At 35.6% G+C, this 26,789-nt stretch overlaps 2 protein-coding genes across 5 annotated transcripts in view; one reads left to right on the top strand and one right to left on the bottom strand.

Moving 5' to 3' along the window:
• Nucleotides 1–15,610, top strand: part of N4BP2L1 (NEDD4 binding protein 2-like 1) — a 57,252-nt gene extending 41,642 nt beyond the window's left edge. The window contains exon 6 of the mRNA XM_010835925.1: nt 15,552–15,610. Within this exon, the coding sequence (XP_010834227.1) occupies nt 15,552–15,557 (6 nt within the window). The 3' untranslated portion in view covers nt 15,558–15,610. The remainder of the gene's footprint in view (nt 1–15,551) is intronic.
• BRCA2 (breast cancer 2, early onset) overlaps nt 1–26,789 on the bottom strand; it is a 56,388-nt gene that overhangs the window by 23,163 nt on the left and 6,436 nt on the right. For all 4 annotated transcript variants that reach the window (XM_010835927.1, XM_010835928.1, XM_010835930.1 and 1 more), the window contains exons 4-13: nt 23,777–23,885; nt 23,105–23,154; nt 22,972–23,012; nt 22,654–22,765; nt 21,656–21,705; nt 21,293–21,401; nt 17,518–18,624; nt 11,028–15,995; nt 8,529–8,624; nt 5,636–5,705 (exon numbers count right to left, since the gene is read on the bottom strand). In XM_010835927.1, coding sequence (XP_010834229.1) covers nt 5,636–5,705; nt 8,529–8,624; nt 11,028–15,995; nt 17,518–18,624; nt 21,293–21,401; nt 21,656–21,705; nt 22,654–22,765; nt 22,972–23,012; nt 23,105–23,154; nt 23,777–23,885 — 6,712 coding nt within the window. The remainder of the gene's footprint in view (nt 1–5,635; nt 5,706–8,528; nt 8,625–11,027; nt 15,996–17,517; nt 18,625–21,292; nt 21,402–21,655; nt 21,706–22,653; nt 22,766–22,971; nt 23,013–23,104; nt 23,155–23,776; nt 23,886–26,789) is intronic.

Below are 26,789 nucleotides of genomic sequence, written 5' to 3'. Positions count from 1 at the left end.
TTCATCATGGTTGCTCTCCAAAAGAATACCACACTCTGCAAGTCTGTCTCTCTCACACCAACTCCCAGCCTGACTTTATCACCTGCAAATAACAGAGAAGAGTCTCTCCTCCAGTTCAATCACAGCTCCTCACTTACCTCCTTCACCAGACATCTCTCTACCCGTTCTCATCTCATGGTAACCCCTTCACCTATACTCCTGGCCCCATTTCGTATCTCAACCTTGGGAGTCTCACTCTTGCAATGATCATTCCATATCCTTCCCTTCTCATTCATCATCTGTTACACCTTTTTCACTCAGAAAGTCTTGCCCACCCTTGACTTTTTTCTCAGCCTTATCTCCCCACTTCAAGGTAATACTGTTACCTATCCCTCGTGGTCAACCTTCTTCTACAGGTAATCTAAACTAGATGTTTTTACTTCTTCACTTTCTACTCATTGAACTCTCATTTCCCCCATTATTCTGTAGAAATTGTTTTCAATAAAGGTGCTAATGATCTCCCGAAGCCAAAATAAATAAAACTTCATGTGTAAATACATTCAGCTTGACCCCTGACAGTTTTGAAAACTTCCTTTTTAAAATTCTCAGCACCAACATTTACACCACGATTTTCCCTCTTTTTCCTTCTGTCTTTTTTAAAGTGTTTTTTTTTTTTTTTCTTCTTCTTTCTCTTAAAAACATTCCTACCTCTAAAGTTGGATTTATTCTGTGGACACTTTGCCTGGGTGATGTGAATCAGTTACATTGCTTAAATCACCATCTATCTAACAACAAAAACATTAATCTTTGTTTGACATTCCCCAGATGTTATTCCTACACTGTGAACTGCATCAAGTATCAGACATCCCTACCTTGATGTTGCACACTCATCTCAAACTCAGCCTGTCCAAAACTAAAACTAATTACCTTCCCAAGCATAGAAGTTCTTCCTCCATACTTTGTTGAAAACCTCATACTTTCTTTCACCCAACCCTAAACCCTTGGAACTTGAAGTTACCCTAGAATTTATTTAGTTATCCATTCATCTAGCCAGCAAATAATGTGTTCCACTACATGCCAGGCAGTATTTTGGCTGTAGGATATAGTGACAAACCAAACAAAATCATTTACATTCTAGTGGAAGGAAACAAACAAATGTCAGCTGGTATAATATGCTATGGAGAAAATTAAAGCATGATAAGGGGGACAGAAAGTGTCCAGAAGAAATAAATAAATGATATTTTATACACTGATGAGGTGACATTTGTATAGAGACCTAGAAGAGGTGAGAGAAAGACATGTAGGGGCTTGGGAGGAGGCTGTTGGAGGCAGAGCGGACACCACATGCTAGGCTGGACACACATGTGCCTGGAGCAAAGTTCAAGGGGAAGTCAGCAGGTGAGACTGGAGAGGGAGCAACAAGGCCAGATCACAGAGAACCTGGGTAGCACGGCAAAGAATTCCAGCTTGTATTCTGAGATGAAGTCATGGAACAGTTTTTGAGTCCAGAAATGACATAATCTGTCATATCAATACTTTAAAAAGGACCCTGCCAGCTGCTTTGCTGAAAATTCACTGTGTCTAGGGAGGAGGGAGGAGGCAAAGTCAGAAGCATGGAGACCAAATCTATTGAAATAATCCAGGCAGTTTTATGATGACTTGAACCAGGTGTTAAGGGTGGGAGGGGTGAGAAGTGATTGGATTTCGGGTATATTTTGAAAGCAGACTTGTTAGACTTTTACATTTATAGGATAGGACATCAGCTTTGGAGATGTTGAGTTTATGATGGCTACAAGTCACCCAAATAAAAATGTCAAGCAAGTAGCAGAATGAATGAATATATTGTTTTTAGAAGAAATCTGGCTTAAAGATATGAATTTTGGAGTTATCACCAAATAGATGGTATACAAAAAGTCATGAGAGCAGATGAGACAGTAGTGGGGAAGGGCAGGAAGAGAAGCCATTTGGAGCTGAACCATGGGGTAATTTAATACTTAGTGGCTGGGGGAAGAACTAGCAAAGGAAAGTAAGAAAGATAGCCAGTGGGACAGGAGGAGAAGCAAGAGAGATGGCCCAGAAGCCAGAATAAAGTGTTAAGAAAGCAGGAGTGATTAACTGTGTCAATGCCACTGACAGGTTAACACAAGGATGGGGGACAATGTGGACTTCACTGGTAATCTTGATGAGGGGTGGTAGTGGGTGGTGATAAAAGACTGAGATGGGTTCGGGAGAAAAAGGGAAGAGATTAAGTAGAGAAGCTGAGCTGAGACAATTCTAATGAGATGTGCTTTAAGTGGGGCATGGAAATGGACTGGTGGGATAAGAGGAGTCAAGAAAATCTTTTCAAGATGGGAGATTTATAGCAACTACCTATACTGATGGGCTTCCCTGATAGCTCAGTTGGTAAAGAATCTGCCTGCAATACAGAGAACTGGGGAGACCCTGGTTCAATTCCTGGGTCAGGAAGATCCCCTGGAGAAGGGATACGCTATGCACTCCAGTATTCTTGGGCTTCCCTTGTGGCTCAGCTGGTAAAGAATCTGCCTGCAATGCGAGAGACCTGGGCTCGATCCCTGGGTTGGAAAGATCCCCTGGAGAAGGGAAAGGCTACGCACTCCAGTATTCTGGCCTGGAGAATTCCATGGACTCTATAGTCCATGGGGTTGCAAAGAGTCAGACACGACTGAGCGACTTTCACACTGATGGGACTAGTCCAGTAGGAACGAAAAATTATCAATGCAGGAGGCAGAGGTGACAATTGCTGGACTTGTTTCCTTGAATAGATGATCTAGATGTGATCAAATGCACAGGAATGAATAAACCTGCTCCAAAAGTTACTTTCATTGATTTCTTTTAGTCTATTGTTTTTAAATATGAAGACTATTGTGAAAATGAGGAGTCTGCTTTGCAGCTTCTATAATCAAGACATCTATTTGAATCTACTTGGGACATATTTTGCCACTCTCTGTTAATGACTATCTGGCCATATGGGGAATCTATCTTCCACTCAATCTCTACTCTACCACACGTATTAACTAAACGAAGCCTTTGTTGTTCTTTAGTTGCTAAGTCATGTCTGACTCTTGTGACTGCATGGACTGTAGTCTGCCTGGCTCCTTTGTCTATGGGATTCTCCAGGCATTCTCCAGGACTGTCCATGGCAACTGAAGTAGGTTGCCATGCTCTCCTCCAGGGGATCTTCTTGACCCAGGGATCGAACCTGGGTCTCCTGCACTGGCAGGTGGATTCTCTACCACTGAGTCACCTGGGAAGACAATAAATGCCTTTACTTCCTTACTAATCTCCTTGCAGTAGTTTCTCTCTGATCTAATTCTAAAACATACATCTGGTTATGTCACTTCTCAGAAACATCCAAAGACAAACTATTGCCTGTCCAGGTTTTGATTTGTCAGAAATGATATCCAGGAAGCTTTCCTTTTTAGTCTTAAGTGTTAGTCGCTCAGTCGTGCCTGACTCTCTGCGACCCCATGGACTGCAACCCACCAGGCTCCTCTGTCCATGAGATTTTCCAGGCAAGGATACTGGGGTGGGTTGCCATTTCCTTCTCCAGAGGATCTTCCCAACCCAGGGATCGAATCCGGGTCTCCTGTACTGCAGGCAGATTCTTTACCGACTGAGCTACAAGCGAAGTCCTTTTTAGTCTGACTCTCCCCATTTCTTTGTTTCCTCCCTATCCTCACCCCACCCCCATGCCTGACAAATCCCATGATGAAAGTCACACAGCTTCTTACTGCATCCAGATTTGCAATGACCTGTTTAACTAGCATTCTTTACATTCCATCTGAAGTACTTTCCCTATTAAGCTTTTGTCACATAATTAGCTGCCAATTTTTCTATGTTTTCACATCACTTTGTTATATTCATTTTAGTATTTATAGGACAATAATTCTTGTCATGCCTGGCTCTAAGGCAAGCAATCCAGTTGGACTTTTGAAGTTTTCTTCTTTTTGCATGGTCTGTTTTCCCTAAGCTCCTTTTTTGCCTTCCCTTTACTTTGGATACTATCTCTCACAGGAGCTTTCTTCCAGTGATGAGTGATTTTTGATTTTCTGTTCTCACTTAAGAGTGAAGCACTGAATAGCTGACTGGAAGCTGTGTGCTGGTGAGCTTGTCAATTGTTGGCTTCACTGTCTGGCAACGCAGTTTAATTTCAATACCTGTGACTATCAGTAGCCTTTTCTATTGGGCTGGTCCTAAGACCCAGAAAAAGAATCATTCAGTCTTTTGCCTAGAGGCCCAGCTGTCAGCATTTGGGAGCCAAGTGTGGGAACCAGGCTAGGGGTTCTCACCACTTGAAATCCAGATTTTTACTTAATCTCTGTTTTCAGAGCCTTCCCACAGTCCCATGCCCAATTCAGAATCTCTCCAATTCATCTACTCCAGAGAACGACCTTCTGGTCTTTTGGTAGAAGAGGGATTTTTTGCCTGCCTGCAGTGGGGGAGGGGAAAATCTTACATGGATTTTCAACTAATCTTCCTATTTTCTACTTCACCTTCAGAAGTATATGTTGCTGCCAATTTGAGTCTTTTTCAGGTTCTTTAGGGCAAACTGGGTAGCTTCTCTGCCTGTTCTAATGTTAGGCTTTAGATTTCTATGTCTTTCTAAGTCATTCATGATTTTAGCTTCAAAAGTTTTGTTATTTCAGGATTTTCCTGGTGCTTCAGTGGCTAAGACTCTGTGCTCCCAATGCAGAAGGCATGGGTTCAATCCCTGGTCCTGGTCAGGGAACTATATCCCACATGCCACAACTAAGAGTTCGCATGCTGCAATTAAGACCCAGTGCAACCAAATAAATATATAAATAAATAAAATAAATATTAAAAAGAATATTAATTTTTTTTAAATTTGTTGTTTCTTCTGAAACAACACTGTACTTGCAGACTAATACATTTAAAAAATTCTGTTGTAACTAGTATGGTTTTGAGAGGGAAGAGAGATAAAAGTATATTTTTAATATATGTCATCTTTAATTTTTCACTTTTATTAATATAGTTGAGATATATGTGTGTGCTTAGTCGCTCAGTCATGTTCAACTCTTTGCGACCCCATGGATTATAGCCAGCCAGGCTCCTCTCTCCCTGGGGATTCTCCAGGCAAGAATACTGGAGTGGGTTGCCATGCCTTTCTCCAGGTGGCTTTCCCAACCTGGGGATCTAACCCAGCTCTCCTTCATTGCAGGCAGATTCTTTACCATCTGAGCCACCAGGGAAGCCCATGAATACTGGAGTGGGTAGTCTATCCCTTCTCCAGGAGATCTTCCAGACCCAGGAATTGAACCAGGGTTTCCTGCATCGCAGGCGGATTCTTTACCAGCTGAGCTACCAAGGATATGCCACCTTTATTAATTGGTTTTGAGTAATTTCCATATCCTGCTGAACTTTAGTACCTTATCCATAAAATTGAAGTAAAATCTATATGTCTACAAAGTTATTAAAGATGAGATAATAATATGTGTAGCAGTATCAAGTACTACCAGAGTACAGAATTACTTAATCCTGATGCAGGCTCACAAAAAAGGGAAGTGTTAAAGTCTTCACCGTATGTTAGAGCCAGTATATCTAGAAATATATTTTAAAAACCCACACTTTAACTACACTATATTAGTAGAATTAAAAAAAATTAAACATGTCTTACCAAGAGGGTCCACAGGTAACTGGCTCTAAAGAAATGTGATGCATAAACAACCTTCTATCTTTCATTGTGCCTAAAAATATATATTTCAATTATGTATTAATGAATACATTTTATATTATATATTAATGAAAATCTAATGAGAGATTTTATTTCCTATGTCTGTTCATTATACATTATTGTAACTAACAAAAATTTGAGAAAATTATACATTAAAATTTTTTCAATGCACATAATGAATGCTTAGTTCATAACTATCAAAAAATTTGGTTCTCAAATTGATAATGATTAATACCAAATAACTCACAGTGCAAACATATATATGAAATCAGTATAAATTTAGTCAGCTGATATTAATCAGAACTTGAAGGCATTAGTGAATTGCCAATGAAAATATAAATCTTTAGTTTTATGAAGGTTGACAAGCTAACCTGTAGATATTATTCATTTTCAGTAGGTAACTTGTGATTCTTAAACCTTCCACTAGTCTATTAGTAGGGAGAGGACTGGTTGAATAAACCAGAATACACTGATACCGCCATGTGATCAAATACTACATAGTCACAAGACAGAACAAGGAAGATCTCTCAATGCTCATTTACGCATGATCTCCAGATAAATTCGAACTTAACAACAAAGAAGGTACAAAACCCTGTGCACACTGATATCTTTTGAGTGAGAAAGAAAAGTAATGAGAAAATATATATATATATATACACACACATATTTACTTATTTTTACAAAAAGAAGCCCTAAAAGGATAGACCAAAAACCATTAAAAATAGTTATCAATATAATAAGCAGGAAGTGAGGAAGTTGGTGAACAATATGGAGGAGACAGTGATGGAAATAAGACTTCTCTGAGTAAATATTTCTATAGTTTTGATGAATGAACTACATAAACATTCTATTTATTCAAATATAAAATTTAAAAAGGCAAATCTTAAAATTGAAAACAAAGTGAAACTAATTAATCTAACCCAATTATCGAATTGTTAACCACAAAACTTCTTCTGAGTGACATCTGAATAGAGAACTTTAACTATACATTCCTTATGATATATGTTCTTAGGACAAAATCTGCAAAGAAAACTTAAATCTCCATTAGTAGTTTATGAATAGTAACAGTGGTACTGTAAACTTGAAGCTATTATACATATACTATAAGACGGTGATTCTCAGAGTGATCCATGGAACACTGGAAGGGAGTACCCACAATCCTTAGAGGGGATCCAAGCTGTCAAACAACCTTAATAATAATTGTGATTAATAATAAGTAGTAGTAGTAGTTATATATATCTTTCTCACTGTGTTGACACTGGCATTGCTGGTATGTCCTGCTGCATACTTTAGTGTGATAATTGTCTAAAGGAAATGCACTTTATGTGAACTGCACTAATCAACTTTCCCCCAAAGAATTCCATTTTTACTTGAAAGCATAACCAACAAACGATTTATTCAGAGTTGGGTATTCAGCAAATACTTCTTCAAAAATGAATGAAATAAGTTCATCACTACAAAAAAACAAGTGAGTATTTGCTGCGAAACAAACTATTGTAAAGTTCAAGCTTTTAAGCAAAATGACAATTTTAGAATGCTTATATCTGGTTGTTACCTTGACAATTTCCTAATACTACATTTTTAGATTAGATCAGTGGTGACATTAACAAAAGTAGTTGTTTAAGATTGTATAATGTATCAATGTTGGAAGAGCTACATAACTCTGAACTAATACTCTCAAAATGACTTAAGTATAATATTTAATATTTATAAATACTAAAATTTTTCAATTTTAATGTTGACTATGATAAACAGAAATTGAAATAATCCACATAATCAAATGCTCTTGAGGATCGTCAATAATTTTTAAGAGTATAAAGAAATTTTGAGAGCAAAAAATTTGAGAATCTTGGCTGGATAATAAAGCAAATAAGTAAATATGTTAATGTTATTAGAACCAAGAATACAGCATTTAAAAAAATAATAACACCAGCAGCTCTGAGTGTAGTTAGCACTCAAATCTTGTTTTTTAAAGAGTATTAACCACTGAAAGGATCTCTGGAAATTCTAAGGACTCTAGAACTGGGGTGAAGAATTACAATGACTTCCTAGAAATCTTTCTGTGATAATACAAAGCAAGAAAGTGTTCAAAGGTTAATTAAAGCATATTAAAAACAAAAACTCTTAAGAAATACTTGAAGAGGTCACTACTTACAAATTTGAAATGATGTGAGCATCAAAAAGAATGTTACCTTTTGTAAAGAAATACATTATTTATAGTGTTCTTTTAAACTTTATATCCACATTATAAATAAGAATCTAAGAAATCAACTGTATCTAAAAGAGAAAGAAAAAAATTCCTTTACTACTCTTAGTAGTGATTATTATACCAACTACTCTTTACTCTGAAAATTGGGTGAGTGAAGAGAAAGAATTCAATATTTATCCTGCCTTTTTAGGAAGAACTATATAGATAATCCCCAGCTGTTAAGGGAAAGCCCTTCCTTGCTGAAGAATCCCAGCTAATAAATGTATAAAAAAATAACAGAATTTTAAAGTCACTATTTTTCAATCTCCAATTAAATAATCGAGTCTGGTAAATATTATGAAATCAACTGAATTGTAGAATCCAGCTTTTTATTTTAAAACTCCTTATTTGAGTATCATTTCACATTTCTCAATTATGGAAAAACCTCCACATTATACTTGGTAGTATGAAGGAAAAGCTCACATAACAAATAAAGCATGATAGCAAGACACAAGTTTTAATAAACCACACTGTAAAGTCTTGCCCAATTATCCATATACCCAAAAAAGGTGAGAAAAACAACTTTAAGAATATTAAGTACAGTAATTAGAGAAGGAGAAAAGATACACATTAAAAAGCATATTTTACCATCTGGAGTGCTTTTTGAAGCCTTTAAGGATTTTCCTTGATTTTCTATTGTCCTGTCAAATTCATTTAACAAGTTTCGTTTGATTGGGGGTTCTCCTAAAAAGAAATTCCCATACATGTTTTTAAAGCAAATAACGTCAGTTTTATTTTTCAAAAGCTATAGTCCATTTTTAAAAACTAAAGTACTGGCTCTTACAATGTGTTAAGTAAAAAATACATAATAATTATAATTTAAATAGTGAACATTCTATTTTTAAGTGATTTTTATAATTTTGTAATTTTTGTAATTAATTTTTCAATGTCAATTTAATTTCTATTATTTTTTGACCATTTAAAATACTACTTTTTAATTGGGTCCAGGAATAAACAGATGTACCAGATATCACAGATAATCTTTTTTTTAATAAACTGCCACTTGATCTAACTTCAGGCATATTGGCAATAAGGACAAACAAAAAAATGTCTTCAAATAAACTTTTTTTTTTTTTTTGCATTACACTCAAGAAGGAATTTATTATATAGGTCCTTGAACTAGAGTCAGTGGGTAGGAGAAAAGATTTTAAATTACCAAAATTAAAGTACTGGCAAAAGTAATATGTACTTCTTATTTAAAAACTCTTCAAAGGCTTAGAATAAACTTAAGCCATAATTGAAGTTACGAATTTCTATGCCATACTGAGATAACGTGTTAACAGATACCTTAAAAAAAATATATATTTGTTTATTTGGCTGTCTTGGGTCTTAGTTGAAGCATGTGAGATCTAGTTGCCCCACCAGGGATTGAACCCAGGCTCCGTGCATCGGGAGGGTGGAATCTTAGCCACTACACCACCAGGGAAGTCCTGATACTTTGTTTTAAGATGTTTTTTGATTTATTAAAGGAAGTGAACTTGAAGGATTTAATAAGTAAAAATGTCCTTGCAAGCCTTTATCAAATGTCCGATTATAAAGTGATTTAATTGTTTGACAAGAATCTGTACTATAAAGTAACCAGAAGCTGATTGTGCCTAGTCACTCAGTCGTGTCCGACTCTGCAACCCCATGGACTGTAGCCCGCCAGGCTTCTCTGTCCATGGGGATTCTCCAGGCAAGAATACTGGAGTGGATTGCCATGCCCTTCTCCAGAAGCTGATTAAGCTATATATATTTATATCTAACAATAGTGAGGGAAATGAAACAATGATGCTGTTGACCACACTTAGTAGAAATCTGAGTTGTTATTCCTAGGCATAAGGCCAACTTACTTTAGTGCACACATGAACAAAACAGGATCCTATAAATAAAGACATTATTTTCTATAAAAGAATTATGAGTATCTTTAGCATCTGCACCTCAGAATTTTGCACTAGAGAACTGCAACAATAAGGTAAGTATTGTAAACTTACTACTCTGCCTGTAACATGAACTTAGTATAGAATATGGCATGGATAATACTTGATTAAGGAAGTCTCTATCCACCAGGATGACTTAAGGGCAAAATGTACCAAGTGTAAGAATGAACTGACCATCTTCAGTGTTTTTGTCTAACCATCTTCAGTGTCTTTCTCTATAATGTGAAGGGCCTGGACAAGAAGACTTGTGAAAACTCAACTACTCTATGAGTCTAGAGTTTTTAAACAGGATTGACATGCTTCAGATCATTCACTTAAAAGCTGGAGAGTTACTTTTGGCATTTACTTTAATTGTAACTAATCAACAGATTTAATTATTTAAGATCATTCCTAGTCAAAGATACTAACAGAAAGAAAAAAAAAATCAAACATCCAGTTAACTTCATAATTGAACTGAGTTGTTAAATATACTATATTTAAAAGAGAAGTCAGAACATAGTCCAAATGGCATTAAGATCAGAATACTATTTACTAAAAACAAACTTATCTTAGAACACCTGCTAGATGAAAAAAAAAAAAAAAGGCAAGCTAACCAACATCTATAGTCAGAAACCAGCTTTTAAAGTTCTTAATAGCCAGAGTCTGAAACTTTGTTCTCTCTCCCCATCTCTATGTGTATGTATATAAACATGACTTAACCAATGACTTCCTGGTACACAGACTCAGCAATATCAAGAATGAAATCAAACTGCACACACAAGTCTGAAAAATGTACTTAGTGTATAATTTCCTAATTGTTACAAGCTAGCATACCAGAGGGAAGAGGCAATGGCAACCCACTCCAGTACTCTTGCCTGGAAAATCCCATGGACAGAGGAGCCTGGTAGGCTGTGGTCCATGGGGTCGCAAAAAGTCGGACGTGACTGAGCGACTTCACTTTCACTTTTCACTTTCATGCACTGGAGAAGGAAATGGCAACCCACTCCAGTATTCTTGCCTGGGACTCCCAGGGATGGGGGAGCTTGGTGGGCTGCCATCTATGGGGTTGCACAGAGTCGGACATGACTGAAGCGACAGCAGCAGCAGCAACAGCATCATACCAGAATTATTAAGGACTTAACAATTTAAAAAGCAACTGGGAGACCAAAAGGCAAAAACAGACACTTACCGACTGTGACAAGTGCATCTCCTCTTCTTTTTTCTATTCTTGAATTTGACAAAACCGTTTCCTTATTTTTTTGGCATGTAAAAGGAGAGTGTTTCGCATGACTTGGAAATTCAGAATCTGTCAGCTCACCATCTTCCATAAAAGCTTTAGCAATCTCTACTGCTTCTGTTTCAAAATAGTTCTCTGGGTCTTTGGAGTCAGTAGAACAAATTTCTGTATTTGTTTTCACAAGATCAGGAAAAGTTTCCGTTTTCCCAATTTCCTTTTTTATATATTTAGGCAAAGTTTGCTTTTCCCCCAAAAGATGAATGTTGTCAGTGTGTGATACTCTGGTTCCTAATACTGACTGTTGTTGGTCTTGCTTAAATTCAGAGAGATACGAAGAAACTTTAATAGAGTGATTATTTTCTGATGAACCACTTTCAATGTTATAGTTGTTTGATAATTTAAATTCTTTATTGTAGGCTTTTTCCATTTTGGAGCTTACAGAGTGTTCTGGGTTTCTTTTATCAGTACAAGAGACAGGAAGTATCTTTGATACATCTTGCCTAGAAGTAGGTGAATGCTGGAGACTATATTCAGTTCCGATTAAATCGAATTCTTCAAACATTCCCTTAACTTTGCATAAGGCACTCTCAGAAACTGGAACGTGTTTTCCACTTGCTGTACTAAATCCAGAGAAAGCAGATGATAGTAAATTTGGGGGGTTATGTGTCATAGTATTTTCTTTTCTTGTGAATATGTCTGAATGCTCGTCATTACTTTTAAATGATACTCTGGAAAAGAACTGCTTGGCACGGTCTTCTGACTTAGAAAATACCTGTCTCGCTTTTTGTAATGCAGAATCTGACACTTGGACAGATTTTCCACTTGCTGTGTTAAAAATCCCACAAGCATTCATAGAAGAGACAGACCTGGGATGCTTTCCCATGTTAAATTTACATCTATCAGAAGTTTTCAAATCAACATGACGAAGTGGTATCTCAGAAACTTTCTCCAATCCAGAAATACTTTGGTCATGTAAAATCGGTTCACTTTGAATGTCAGGAGAAACATCATGTGAATGCATATTATGTTCTTCATTATCTGGAGAGTTAGGGAAAATAACATCCTCTGAGTCACCCAATGCCTTATGAGAATCTGACACAGTTTTCGTTTGGTCAGTGCCTGATTTCGTCTCAGTGTTTTGCTTAGTATATATGTTCCTGCAGTTGTCTGTAAACCTCTCTCTGACTGTTGTTTCACGTGAAACAAAGGCTATTTGATCACTTGCTGTACTGTATGCAGGTGGTTTGGTCTCAAAATTATTTGAATTAGATAAGGCCACTTCAACAGCTGTCTTTTTATTTTTGCATGGTGAAAACTTAGTCACAAGTTTCAGAACACAGCTATCTTTGTCTACAGCTTGTGGGTTTATGTTTGCTTCTCTTATGGTGGGTATTACTTTAGAAAAACTAGTGTTTTTCCTACCTTTGACATTCTTTACTACTGGCTCAATACCAGAATTATCAATTTTATTTTTTGAGAGATTCTCTGATTTATTAAATCCCTCACTGGAATGACAAAAATCAGAATGATATGAATAGCTGTTAGGCATGCTGTTGTTTAAGGAAGTTGAATCTTGCTTTTCAGAGAGGCTTTTGTCATTTTCAGTTATACTGTTTGAACTGTTTCCACATGAAGGATTTCCTACGTAATCCCTAGTATATTCCTTTAAACATATAATTTTGGAGGAATTTATTTTTTCTGGTTGATCATTCAATTCTCCTTCTCTAAGCCATTTCTGGGCTTCAAGTAGTGAAGCCTGACTCACAGAAATTTTTCTACCATGTCCTGTGTAAAACGCTAAAGCTGAGTTTTCAATGGCTGAACAAGTGGAATGGTTTGTGTAACACGTTATAGGACTTTTTGCTGTTTCTTCTTCCATATTTTCATGTACTTTAACTTTCAGAGAGACACTATGTGATGTGTGGAGATTTTCAGTTTGTCCTTGTAAATGATCACTTAAGAACCTGGGTGGCATGGCAGTCTCCTCAGAAACAAGCTCTTTCTCCTCTAGAGAATTCTGCATCTCTTCATGCTTTGGGGCAGTTCCTTTAACTATCTCACATGCTAAGTCAAGCCCTTCCTTACAAACCTCTCTGTCCATTAGCATTTTTGCCCCTTGATGGATAAAATCAGTCACTTCACTATTGTCTTGCTTTGTTTCATCAAAAAGATTTTTCACTTTGTCCAAAGATTCTTTGGCAATTTTTACTTTTTTCCCACTAGCTGTATGGAAACCCAACGTGGTTGGTTCTTTGATCTTTTTGAATTCACATTTTTCTCTTTGCTGCAGTGTCAGTATTTGATTTTCAATACCAGCTGGGCTGCTTTCTTGCAACATTTTGTTTTTGAACATACTGGTTTCCTCATGACTTGAAATGTCTATTTTGTTGATACTTATGCCAGAAAGTAATTCAGAATTTGAGGAATCTGAAAAATTATTCAATTCTTTTTCTGTACATTTTTCATCAAAGAAATTTACAACTTTATTTAAAGACTCCTTAGAGACCCTTATGTTTTTCCCATTTGCAGTCCGAAAGGACAAATCAAAAACACCAAAATCTTTTATATTATGCCTCATCTTATTAGCAATTGGCTCCTTTTTATTTGACTTATTAAATGTTTCTTCAGCTTTCATAACTTCCAAACAAGTTAAATCTGACAAACTTTCTTTAATTGGAATGTTTTCCTCTTTCATAAAGTGATGAGATAATTTCAGATGTATGTTGTATTGATCAGTATATGGTAAGCCACTTTCGTCTTTATGAACATAAACTGTATCATTTTTACTTGAAGCACAGCCATCAGATTCTCCTAAATTACAAACAAAACCAATACATTTGTTATCTTTGTTTTCAGTATTTCTCTTGAAATCTTCAGTATTTTCTTTGACAAAAATGCTGGTGGTCATTTCAAAGTTACTTTGTAGTATCAGTTGGCATTTATTATTTTCCTCACTTAAATTTTTATCATTGCTATAATTTTCTACCTTAAACATAGAAACATCAGAATTGTTACACTGATTTGAAGAGAAACTTCCTGGATCTACTTCTGCAGGAGTTTTCTCACTAACTTTCTCGATGTCACTGAACAGTTTCATGGCTTTCTGCAATGCTTCATTAGAAACATTCAGTTTTGTGCCACGGGCTGAATAAAAGCCCCTAAACTCCTCTTCACCTTTATCTGTTAAAGAACCAGAAACACTTTTGTTACAGTTGGTTGTTGACAAGCAGATCATCTTTTGCTCACGTCCAGCTAAACCTTCACATTTCTTGCTGCTATCTATGTGACTGAGAGATGGGGCACTGGCTGTGAGATGAAGATCAACATCTTTCTGCTCCTCAGAAGTGGTATTCAAGACAGTCATCTGGGTTTCAGGCATTTCAAATGGATTACTCTGTAAAATGTGGCTTGGTTTTCTGAACTGTGTAAATTCAAACTGACTTCCTGATTCTTCCAATATTGTAGAAAGTTCTGTAATTTCTGCCTTCTGGCTGGGTGTTAAATTATGGTTTGAATTGAAGTCTTGCTTTAAAGATAAAACTGGAGGAGTTGTGTGACTGTTTTCACCATCAGAAACAACTGCACCACTCTGCACATACCCACACACTGTATCAACTGACTGTGAATCACGATCACGAGGTTGGCCTCCTTTCCTTTGATTTTCTAATGATTTTACAATTTCAACCCAAGGTAAGCTAGGAGGATAATGTTCTTCAATATCCTTGAAGAGCATTTTGCTTTTCTTAATGTTGTGTTCAGAGAGTTTTATCTCTTTATTAGAAGCTGTTCTGAAGCCATTTCTAAAACTGTGACTTGAAGTCAAATCTGAGAGTCCTGCCCATTTGTCCTTGCAAAAGTTATTTCTGTTTGATTTTGTATCTGTATCTAGGGACACATCTGGCTTTGAATCTTGACCTAGAGTCATCTTTGGTTGTTGCTTTACGCTATTTCTATTCTTCTCTATAAGACCATGGACTGTATTTGATGAGACAGAATCTTTTGTAATGGACACTTTGGCTGCTTGTCCACCATCCATATCTGTACTTGTTACTCTAACAGAGTTTTTGAGAACAGGTTCTCTTAAACAACTGAGGTCTGCCTCATGAACTTCCTTAATGTTTCCTAAAATAGGAATATTCCTTTCACTAGTTGTTTGAAAGATATAATTATTTTCACTGTCTGGGGAGAGTTCTTCAGAGTTTGGGTTGACAGTTCTTTTTGAAATTAAAGTAGTTTCTTCCTGGTCTTTATGGATGACTGTGAGATTCATATTTTGGTGGCATTGTACTTTCACAGAAGGTAATGCTCCTGTTATATATTTTTCAGGTGACAACATCTCAGCTTTCTTAGAATTTTCATTTAAAACACATGTTTCTTGATTGTCTTCCATGGAAATATATTTAGTTAATTCAAAACCTGCTTCACAATTCTTAGATTTTATTTTCTCTGACATTTTATATGATTGTTTTCCTCTAGGAATAACAACTGGATTTGACAGAAGATCCTTGGAGCTAGGAGTTAAAATGGTGGTATTATCATGGTCATGTAAAAAACTTTCCTGGAATTGGAAGACAGTATCACTACATTCCTCTGAATGTGGCAATTCAGGGCGACATACTACAGGCAAGACTTTTTCCTTTATATCTGAAACACCTTGGCTTTTTGGATTATCTTCACAATGCTTGTCCTGCAAGCATGATACATAATCAGTTTCTGTGGTTATAAATGACTGCCATTTTTCCTTATTAATGTTTGTTTCTTTACAATAAAGATCCTGAGATATTGTTTTATTAGTAGAAGAACTGCTTTCATTATTAAAACATTTTCTCAGAACTGTCCCAAAAGAGCTGGTTAAAGACAAAGTTGGTTCTTCAGAATCATTCTGTGAACATTTTTTTTGGATAGAAGAAGGCAATGAACCTAAGCATGAAGACACAAAGTGACAAGATAAAATTCAAGTATCATCAATCACATTCACTAAATATTTTAAAGATAGTGTCTAAAAAGATAGTGTTTAAAACAAGAATTACGTGAAAATCAAGAAGTGAATGTCAAGTTTAAAGGAGAGAATTCTAAATATTCTCTATTTTGAAGTTACATTTCGCAACTAAAGATACAGAGGACCTAGTATTTTTAAATAATATTTATCATGTCAATTAAAATTAGTATGTAGCTAGTTGCCATAAGTAAAATTCAAAGTATTTTTGTTAGAAAATAAACTTGGAAAAGAATTCTTTGCTAATATTGATGTAATAGGAGTTAGAAAATCAAGGTAACGAAAAGGAACTAAAAAAGTAACCATTTCCTTTGGTTCAGTCTTTCACATTGAAGAAAAACAAAAAATGAACTTTAAAAACAGGTTCTACACATGAAGGGCCTGAAATATTACTTAATCTCAATTATATATGCAAATATTTAGTTAATTTTATTGACCTTCTGAATCTATTAACAAGTCAAAATTATTAGTCTCATTTTATTTATTCACTAACCACAGTTTTGTTGGTTTTATCTCTGATTTATACATTTTCCTCTGGAAATTAACCTAAATTTCAAACAATTCTGTACTCCAGTTCCACAAAGCCCATTGTTCATTACAATATTATCACCCACTCAAATATTCTCAGAGGGAGATAAAATCACCTTTTAACATACAGTTTGTATGTGTTAAGTCATGTCTGATTCTTTGCAACTAAATGGACTATAGCCACCAGGCTCCCCTGTCCATGGAATTTTCTTTCTCCAGGGGATCTTCTCGACCCAGAGACTGAACACACATAATAGCTACTGATAAATAAACTTTTGCTCAAATAAAAAATGGCTTTTACTATGCACACTGCTGACACTGAGATATAGTAATAACTCTAAGCAACCTCTAAATATTTAAGAAAACTGTGTAACAACAACAAAAATGTCACTATTTTATGACTGCCTTACATTAAACTTAGCTAACAATTAGCTTTTTTTCCTGTTTTTTACCTGCTTTAGAGAAAATACATATTAAATAGCACAACATATTTATAGAACTGTCCAACTTGCATATAACAAATACTGAAAATTAGAGCAGGAATTAAGTAGCCAAGCTCTTGGTGTTTATCAATCACATGCTCTGTCTCAAGAGTTATGATTTTATATATATACATATATATATGTGTATATATATATGTATGTATATATATATATATATATATACACACACACCATGCAAATTGATCCAACAAGTTTGAATGGAATGATTCTGAACACTGGTAATTAAAGGCCTAAACAACGTCTGATATGGAATATATAGATTTTTTTTTAAATGACAGAAGAAAGACCAAAAAAATTATAGAATGAAAGTAAGCAGTATGTTTTTAAAAAAGGTTAAAGATACACATGTTCAAATTAAAAATTTATCACCATCCATAAAACTATATACACTATTTACATACACACAAAGAGGTACCTGAATCAACATTTGTAAATGTATGTGGTGCCTCCAAAGGCTTTGCTTCAAATTGGGCTGAAGAGTTAGTTAGTTCTGATTCTTGGTCTTTCTGTATTTTCAGTCCTTGATAAGCTGTTTTATCATTTATAACATAAATAAACTTTTTTGTTTTCTTTTTCAAAGTGGATATTAAACCTGTGTTCTTCAAAGCTTCTGAAGTGTATTTGGTAGTGGCTGGCCAGCTCTCATTATCCCCTGAACTTGAACATACAGAATCCTCTTTCTGTGAGTAAATAGTTTGTATTTCTGATTCACTTTTAGAGTCTTCTGGTTCTTCTTTCAAGTTTGAATCAGTCACATTATTTGAGAAATCTTCTCTAAATATCTTTTCAGGAGATTCTCTTATCCTGAAGATAGATTTTTTGGTGTCCTGAAGTGGAGAAGAGTCAGTTAGTATTTGCTTTCCCACAGTAGTGGGATCTTCATGAGATTCAAGACACTGCCCTTCATCTGTCTTGTTTACCACTGTTTCCTTATTTAATATCTTCACTGTTTTTGATATGCTTGAAATATGTGGCAAAGAATTTTCTAAAGTAATGAAGTTGGTACACTCTTTCTCTGTGCCTATGAGGTCTTCTTCTGAATTAGTTTGGTCACAAGAGGAAATATGCAGTAGAGACGTTTTCTGCACCTGGGTTCCATTTAGACCCGAGAGTGTGAGCTGAGACCATTCAGAGACTGAAGATGGTAAAACTTCCCTGGAGATTATGTCAGTTCCATTCCCAACGGGCTTTTGCTTTATTACATTTGAATCTAATGGATCACTGTCATTTGGTTCTGTTTCAGATACAAATGAATGTTTACTTTCTGTCATTTCCTTTTTAGCTTCTTCACATTCATCTGTTTTTGTTTCATGGAAAATATTTTTCCTACTCTTGCCAGTTTTTCTTTTTTGTAGCTTTTTTGTTTTATATTTAGAAACACATACTGGCAAACTATCTTCTTCAGAGATACCTGCAACTGTTTCATGTACTTCATGTTCTAGGACATTTGGCATTGACTTTTCAAAACGGTCTTTGCAGCTATTTACTTTACCAAATGAATCCTCTAACATTTTCTCCAATCCTGTTAAAATTTAAAATACAAGTATTACTAACAACATTTTATAACACAACCATATAATTTATATTACCCTCAAACCTTTTTCATAGAAATAGTATAAACTAAATAATGCATAATTTAGCATTTGAAGAGCTATCCTGAATGCTAGCTATGTTTTGGGTAGGGAGACACCAACCTTGCCCTGTTCTTCTGGTCAAGACTGATTCCAGTGTACTCATAGCCTTTTATTCACACTCAATCTCTAATAACCTTTCTTTACCAGGTCTATACAATAAAGTTTACTCAATTTTACTATATAAACACAATTTAATATTAAAATTTATCAGATTGTAAGTTCCAAATTAATTTTGTGGCCCTACAACCAACAGTAAAATCTGATTTTATACAAACACACACATACAAGATACCCAATCCTACACATTTATACAGTTATACACACATTCTAAGAACATGCAGTGATCAAGACCATCCCCAAGAAAAAGAAAAGCAAGAAAGCAAAATGGTTGTCTGAGGAGGCCTTACAAATCTGAGAAAAGAAGAGAAGCTAAAGGCAAATGAGAGAAGGAAAGATAAACCGATTTGAATGCAGAGTTCCAAAGAACAGCAAGAAGAGATAAGAAGGCGTTCCTCAGTGATCAATGCAACAAAATAGAGGAAAACAATAGAATGGGAAAGACTAGAGATCTCTTCAAGAAAATTAGAGATACAGAAGATAATAAGAAGAGGTGGCAACAATACTCAGAAGAACTATACAAAAAAGATCTTAATGACCCAGATAACCACCATGGTATGATCATTCACCTAGAGCCACACATCTTGAAGTGAGAAGTCAAGTGGTTCTAACGAAGCATCACTATGAACATGGCTAGTGGAGGTAATGGAATTATAGCTGAGCTATTTCAAATCCTGAAAGATCGTGCTGTTTAATTGCTGCACTCAATATGCAAGCAAATATGGATAACTCAGCACTGGCCACAGGACTGGAATGGACCAGTTTTCATTCCAATCCCAAAGAAAGGCAATGCCAAAGAATGTTCAAACTACTGCAGAATTGCACTCATCTCACACGCTAGCAAAATAATGCTCAAAATTCTCCAAGCCAGGATTCAATAGTTCATGAACTGAGAACTTCCAGATGTTCAAGATGGATTTAGAAAAGGCAGAGGAACCAGAGAACAAATTGCCAACATCCACTGGATCATCGAAAAAGCAAGAGAGTTCCAGAAAAATATCTACTTCTGCTTTATTGACTATGCCAAAGTCTTTGACTATGTGGATCACAACAAACTATGGAAAATTCTGAAAAAAGACGGGAATACCAGACCACCTTATTTGCCTCTGAGAAATCTCTATGCAGGTCAAGAAGCAACAGTTAGTAACTGGACATGGAATGACGGATTGGTTCCAAATTGGGAAAGGAGTACATCAAGGCTGTATACTGCCACTCTACTTATTTAACTTATATGCAGAGTACATCATGCAAAATGCCAGACTGAATGAAGCACAAGCTGGAATCAAGACTGCTGAGAAAAATATAAATAACCTCAGATACGCAGATGACTCCATCCTTATGGCAGAAAGATAAGAACTAAAGAGCCTCTTGATGAAAGTGAATGGGGAGAGTGAAAAAGTTGGCTTAAAACTCAACATTCAAAAAACTAAGAACATGGATGGCATCTGGGCCCATCACTTCATGGCAAATAGATGGGGAAACAGTGATAGACTTTATTTTCTTGGGCTCCAAAATCACCGCAGATGGTGACTGTAGCCATGAAATTAAAAGATGCTTGCTCCTTGGAAGAAAAGCTATGACAAACCTAGATAGCATATTAAAAAGCATAGACGTTACTTGGCTGACAAAAGTCCGTTTAGTCAAAGCTATCATTTTTCCAATAGTCATGTATGGATGTGAGAGTTGGACTATAAAGAAAGCTGAGTGCAGAAGAATTGATGCTTTTGAACTGTGGTGTTGGATAAGACTCTTGAGAGTCCCTTGGACTGGAAGGAGATCAAACTGGTCAATCGTAAAGAAAATCAGTCCTGAATATTCATTGGAAGGACTGATGCTGAAGCTGAAGCTTCAATACTTTGGCTACCTGATGCGAAGAACTGACTCATTGGAAAAGACGTTGATGCTGGGAAAGATTGAAGGCAGGAGGAGAAGGGGACAGAGGATGAGATGGCTGGATGGCATCACCAACTTGATGGACATGAGTTTGAGTAAGCTCTGGGAGTTGGTGATGGACAGGGAACCCTGTCATGCTGCAGTCCACGGCGTCACGAAGTTAGACACAACTGAGCGACTGAACTGAACTAAAGAATATGGAACATTCCAATAACCTGATTGAGTAACTTTTGGTGTATCTGCAACCATGCTTACTTCCTAATTAGAGATAAGGTCTTAACATTTTGTTAGAAAAATTCTAAGTCTTATTGTACATCTCTAAGTTTTGAGTTATGGATTTTGTTTTGGGGTCACAATAGCATCTTTGAATAGTATTGTCCTAGCATGATGTTTAAACATTTTAATCTAAATGAAGTTAGTTTCTGTTCTCAATACCTTCAGTAATAAAGAAAGGAGAAGTAACGTTTTTTCTCTTTAAGAAAAGATGAGCAATTATTTCAATGATGTCAGTTAAGAACAGTCATTCAATTAAACAGAAGGGCTTACCATGACTTTCAGCTTTTGTTTGATTTTTGTTGTCACTGTCTGGCCCAGAAGGGATAAACTTATTATTTTTCAAACTTTCATCATGGTTAGAAAAATATGTTTTCAAAATCTGCAAAAGTTATATTTTAAAATCACTAGTATAGAAATTGTCACTATGCACACAGTATATTCAACTTATTCTTAAATAGAGAGACAGTAGATTTTCATAGGAAGTCAAAGAAAATCACATATAGAAACAGGTTTAGAGACTTTCCTAAAGGCTTATAAAATCATAAATTAAAGAATGAAAAATTCAAGATAAATAATTTCTCAAGGCATTCAAAGCAACCACAACAGTTTAATCACTTTGTCATATTTACTTACAGCAGTAGTATCCCTAGGAAACACAGCTGCAGATGCTTCCTCATCTTGGACTGTAAAAAAAAAAAAAAAGAGTTCAATTTACCTATACTGTATTATACATCATACACTAAAATTAATGTAAAACTTCTGTATTTTTCAGTTAGACCTCAAAAGAAACATGCACTGTTGGGTTAAATAACACATTTAAAGCAAAATGAATTAATCCAAGTATAGTAATTAGAGAGGTCAATCAACACAGTGGATAAGTTATATTCACATTTCCTTAGTACCACTGATAAGCTGGTAAGAAACTATAGTTCAATGATTCTAACTTGAAGATAATACTGTCCACAAAGGCTTAGAGAATCAGATTAAGTTGTGAAATCATGATTTAAAAGCCAAAGCTTATAGATTTTAGTATTTATTTAGATAATACAGTTGAAAGGTATATCATGTTAAATACTTCTTACTTTTCAACATGCTTTAACCTATATTATTTCATATAAGCAAGAAAAGAAGACAGTTAAATGCCCAACTAAAGAGGAATCAAAATGTAATGTAGTTTTGCTAAAGTAAAAAAAATCCCAGTTTGTATATAAATAAATTTGATGCCTCTAAAATACTATTTGCTTCCCTGGTGGCTTGGATGGCAAAGAATCTGCCTACAAGGCAGGAGACCTGGGTTCGATTCCTGGGTTGGGAACATGGCAAACCACTCCAGTCTTCTTGCCTGGAGAATCCCCATGGACAGAGGAGCCTGGTGGACTACAGTCCATGGTGTTTCAAAGAGTTGGACACAACCGAGTGACTAAATATGGCAAAATACTATTTGATTCACTTGAGATTTATCTCAATCAACACTACATAGAACAAAATTATTCTGAAATAGTAACATACCTAATGAAGATAGATTCTCTAATCTGGTTACTTATTATCTTTTCATAAAATGTTTTAACAGAAGCATTACAGGTGATAATTTATCAACACTGTCTTATATAATATACATTCACAGGTATTACCTATGAGCACAGTAGAACTAAGTGTTGGTGGTGTGGCCAAAGAACTTGACCAAGTCATATCAGGATCCACCTCAGCTCCTAAACTTTCAGAAATACGTTTCGGTGTCTGACCCTGGAAATAAGAAAAATCATTTATTTCACAGAAGTGAACAGATGCTTGAGAATTTTTCTTTTCACTTATTTTTTTTCATGTATCACTTATCGAATGCCTATGTGAGTCAGCAGGTACATAACGGTAAGACTCAGAGCAAAATTATGACAGCATTGTCAAATTCTCAATTACTACATAGTACTACACAGTAAAAATAAACTATTTACCTTTATGAGCTTTGGTGTATGAAATAAACTTCCACATACCACTGGGGATAAAACAAGAGACAAAATTACTAAGTTTTATATTTATTAGAATTAAGAGTATATGAAAAATAAAAGGCCCTGTTTTTAATCATACCTGACTTTTCTCTTTGTGGTGTTACATGTGTACATCGCAGAACAACAGGACTAAAAGGAAACCAAACAAATCCCTCAATTATTCAAAGAGAATGAAAATAGCAAAAAGAAAAAAATACTAATCTTATTTTAAAAAAGGAATCCCAGTCATATCAATTAGAATTATACTAGTTTGTAATATTCATAGATTACTTTTTTAAAAAGGAACTATCTCATGAAGAATTAAGTAACTACTAAGTTATGTTTAAAATCCCTATTGAAAGTAATGTATAAAGTAATCACAAATTTTAGGTGCTAGGAATCGTATATTTTGAATTTAAAAATTATATAAAGTGAATCTATGACAGCATCAAACTCTCTGCACAGATTCAGAGTATACAAATTATTTTAAACTGGATATTTCAAAGACATTGCTTTTCATCATTTATTTTTGTTACATAAAAATTCCACAGATACACAGAAAAACAGTGAATTAAATGTTATAAGAAAAATAGAGTAAATGTTTCTAATGTAAAAATTATTGTACTCAAGGATTCAATCTAAAAGGAAATTATTTTAAAATAGAAGATCCTCTACCAGGCTCTAAGGCAAAATATTACAATGATGATTAGATTCATCTCTATAAAAAAATATCACATATACGAAAATGTTTAATACAATCGCTTCATCATACCTTTCACTAAGAGAGGAATTTGGAGGTGGGCTGATAACATCATTTGCTTGATTGATTTTAGCCTTCACCCTGCAACAACTTTTATGTTTACTGTTGGCAATATCCTTTCCTGAAACATACAATAATGCAGTGAGGATGTATATGTTCTGGATTGTGAATTTTTATTCTGTAGAAGTATTTAAAAACAAGTCTCATCTATACTGGAAGGAGAATATATGCGGAATTCAGTTTGAAGTGAATTCCTTTCCAAAAAGTGATGTCTCAAAGGATGTCTGACTCCATTCAACATTTATGTATATAAATGCATAGAACACTTTGAATATGGTTCAAGATCGGTGGTTTCCAGGGGTCTAGGGGCAAGGAAGGGTGAATAGGTAGAACATAGGGGATTTTCAGGGCAGTGAAACTATTCTGTATATACTGTAATGGTGAATACATGACATTACACATTTGCCGAAGTTCAAAGAACTATACAAAAAAATGAACCCTAATGTAAACACAGGATTTTATTTAACAAAAGGTATCAATACTGGCTCAGCAATAAAAAGAAAACACAAAAGAATAGAAACTGTAAGAAATAAAAAGCAAAAAAAAAAAAGAAAAAAGAACCGGGCAAAACAAAGTTCACATCCTAATATTTTCCAAATAACCTGAGAATCTCATAAATAAGCAAAATGATGGTTAAAATAAACTCATGTGATTTTATGCAAAAGGAAAGACTTATGAGAAGAAGAAATAGCAAACTTCCTCATGGAATTTAATGGATAATTTTTAAAAAATATTTTAGATATTAGAAGTGAACTAAGTAGGTGAAAAATAGCTTAAGTCTTACATATCAATACTGAATTTAAAGTAAACTTAAAAGCAAAAGGTCTTGAGACTAGTCAACAGAATTATTAATGTACTATAAGCTTAAAAAAGTTAATGCTTCTGTTGTGAGTCCACAGCAGCCTTATTAATTCATTCCTATCCTTCCCTGGTTATAGAAAGACCAATCCCAGCAGATTACAATTAGAAAATAAACCACCAATTCTAGGTATGTCTTTCAAGGTTCAGTTGATTCATTATACGCCATTTTACAGAGGTTTTCCTGACCACACTAAGACAGATGGCTGTTTCCTTTGCTATGCCTAGAACACAGCGCTTTGTACATGCTCCTATTATAACATACACCAACCAGCATATTTGTATATTTTCTCCTATACAGGACTGAGGTCCAGAGGTCAAAGGCCATCTTATTCAGTTTGTATCCTTAATGCCAAGCAAGCTACTAGGCACAAAGTAAGCACAGGATGTTTGCTGAATGGATGATTCCCTTTCTCAAATGGATGATTTCCACATTTCATTTGTTTCACATTCCCTGAGGCTCTATCCTAGCCCTCATCATGATCAGTTTTCTCACCAGATGTGATGACTTTTTCACTTTTCAAACAGAGTTGATTCCTACAGCTTTCCTACCTGTATTCTTTCTTTAGCTTCAGACTTATATCCTCCAAAAGTTCTTAGGACATCAACACCTTCACATCCCAGTACTATCTAAAATTGCAGTCCAAACCTAACTTTTTTTCAAACCTCTTCCCTCTCAAACCGGCTTTTCCCTCAGAGCTTACAATTTCTACGAACGTCACCACTATGTTCTCAGTCATGCCCTGGACCTATGATTTGATTCTTTCTTATGAATTCTCTATATTGAGGTTACTGCAGGGTCCCCTATTTCTACCTTCCATATCCACTTTCACGACCATTATTCTAACTCGGGCACTTGCCTCCCATCACCTGAACATTATATATATGTCTGCTAATTGATATCAGTCCTGGGTGTTCATTGGAAGGACTGATGCTAAAGTTGAAACTCCAGTACTTTGGCCACCTTATGTGAAGAGTTGACTCACTGGAAAAGACCCTGATGCTGGGAGGGATTGGGGGCAGGAGGAGAAGGGGACGCCAGAGGATGAGATGGCTGGATGGCATCACTGACTCGATGGACATAAGTCTGAGTGAACTCCGGGAGTTGGTGATGGGTAGGGAGGCCTGACGTGCTGCGATTCATGGGGTCGCAAAGAATCGGACACGACTGAGCGCCTGAACTGAACTGAACTGAATTGATCTCCCTGCCTGCAGTCTTGTCTATGAGTCGCCAATTAGTTTAAAATGTACCATCATAACCTCTATTTCCAGAGATTTTAATTTAACAGATTCAGATAAGTGCTTGGAATTGTCTTTTTCAATCAGCACTTCAGGAGAGTCTAATGGTCCAGGCATCACATTTTGAAAAGCACATCTCCAAAGACAGCTGCCAAATCTTTAGGCTTTCCAAACAAGATATTCATTTATTCTACAAATACTTACTGAACACCTACTATGTATGCCATTAGGTATGCAATAACATGTTAAGAAAATCTTTGCCCGTTACCTATACCCCCTTTCATGTGTACGCTTCCTAATACCATGAGTTTCCTCTTTCATAGCACTTATAGGACAATTGCTTAAGTAAGATTCCTTCACTAGAAGCTAAATAAGTGAAACAGAGAATACTTCCTAGAAGCTAGGAAGTATACTTCCTAGAGAGATGAGTCAAGATCTGAAAGATGAGTGTCAATTAGCTAGGCAAAAGCTTAAAAAGTAAGTACTAGGCAGTGGTAACAATATGTAAAGAGCCACAGAGCATCAGTTCAGTTCAGTTGCTCAGTCGTGTCCGACAATTTGCGACCCCATGAATTGCAGCACGCCAGGCCTTCCTGTAGTTCCAAAAAAACAAAATTCAGTATCACTGAATGGTAAACTGAGCGTGTCTAAGGAAATTACGGCAAGATGAGGCAAGCATTAATGAGAGAACAAATTATAAAGGACCATGTAGATCGTATTAAAGAGTCTGGATTTTATCATGAGGGCAAAAGGAGGTAATCATAGGTTTGAAGCAGGAAGTAGCATGATTAAATTTACATTTGTTTTCTCTGTTCAACAACTTATCAAATAAATTTAATTTCTTTAGCCCAGCATGCAATGTCTGCCA

This window comes from Bison bison, unplaced genomic scaffold (assembly GCF_000754665.1).
Source record: "Bison bison bison isolate TAMUID 2011002044 unplaced genomic scaffold, Bison_UMD1.0 scf7180017864056, whole genome shotgun sequence".
Taxonomy (NCBI): domain Eukaryota; kingdom Metazoa; phylum Chordata; class Mammalia; order Artiodactyla; family Bovidae; genus Bison; species Bison bison.
This window is presented reverse-complemented; position numbering and strand designations above follow the sequence as displayed.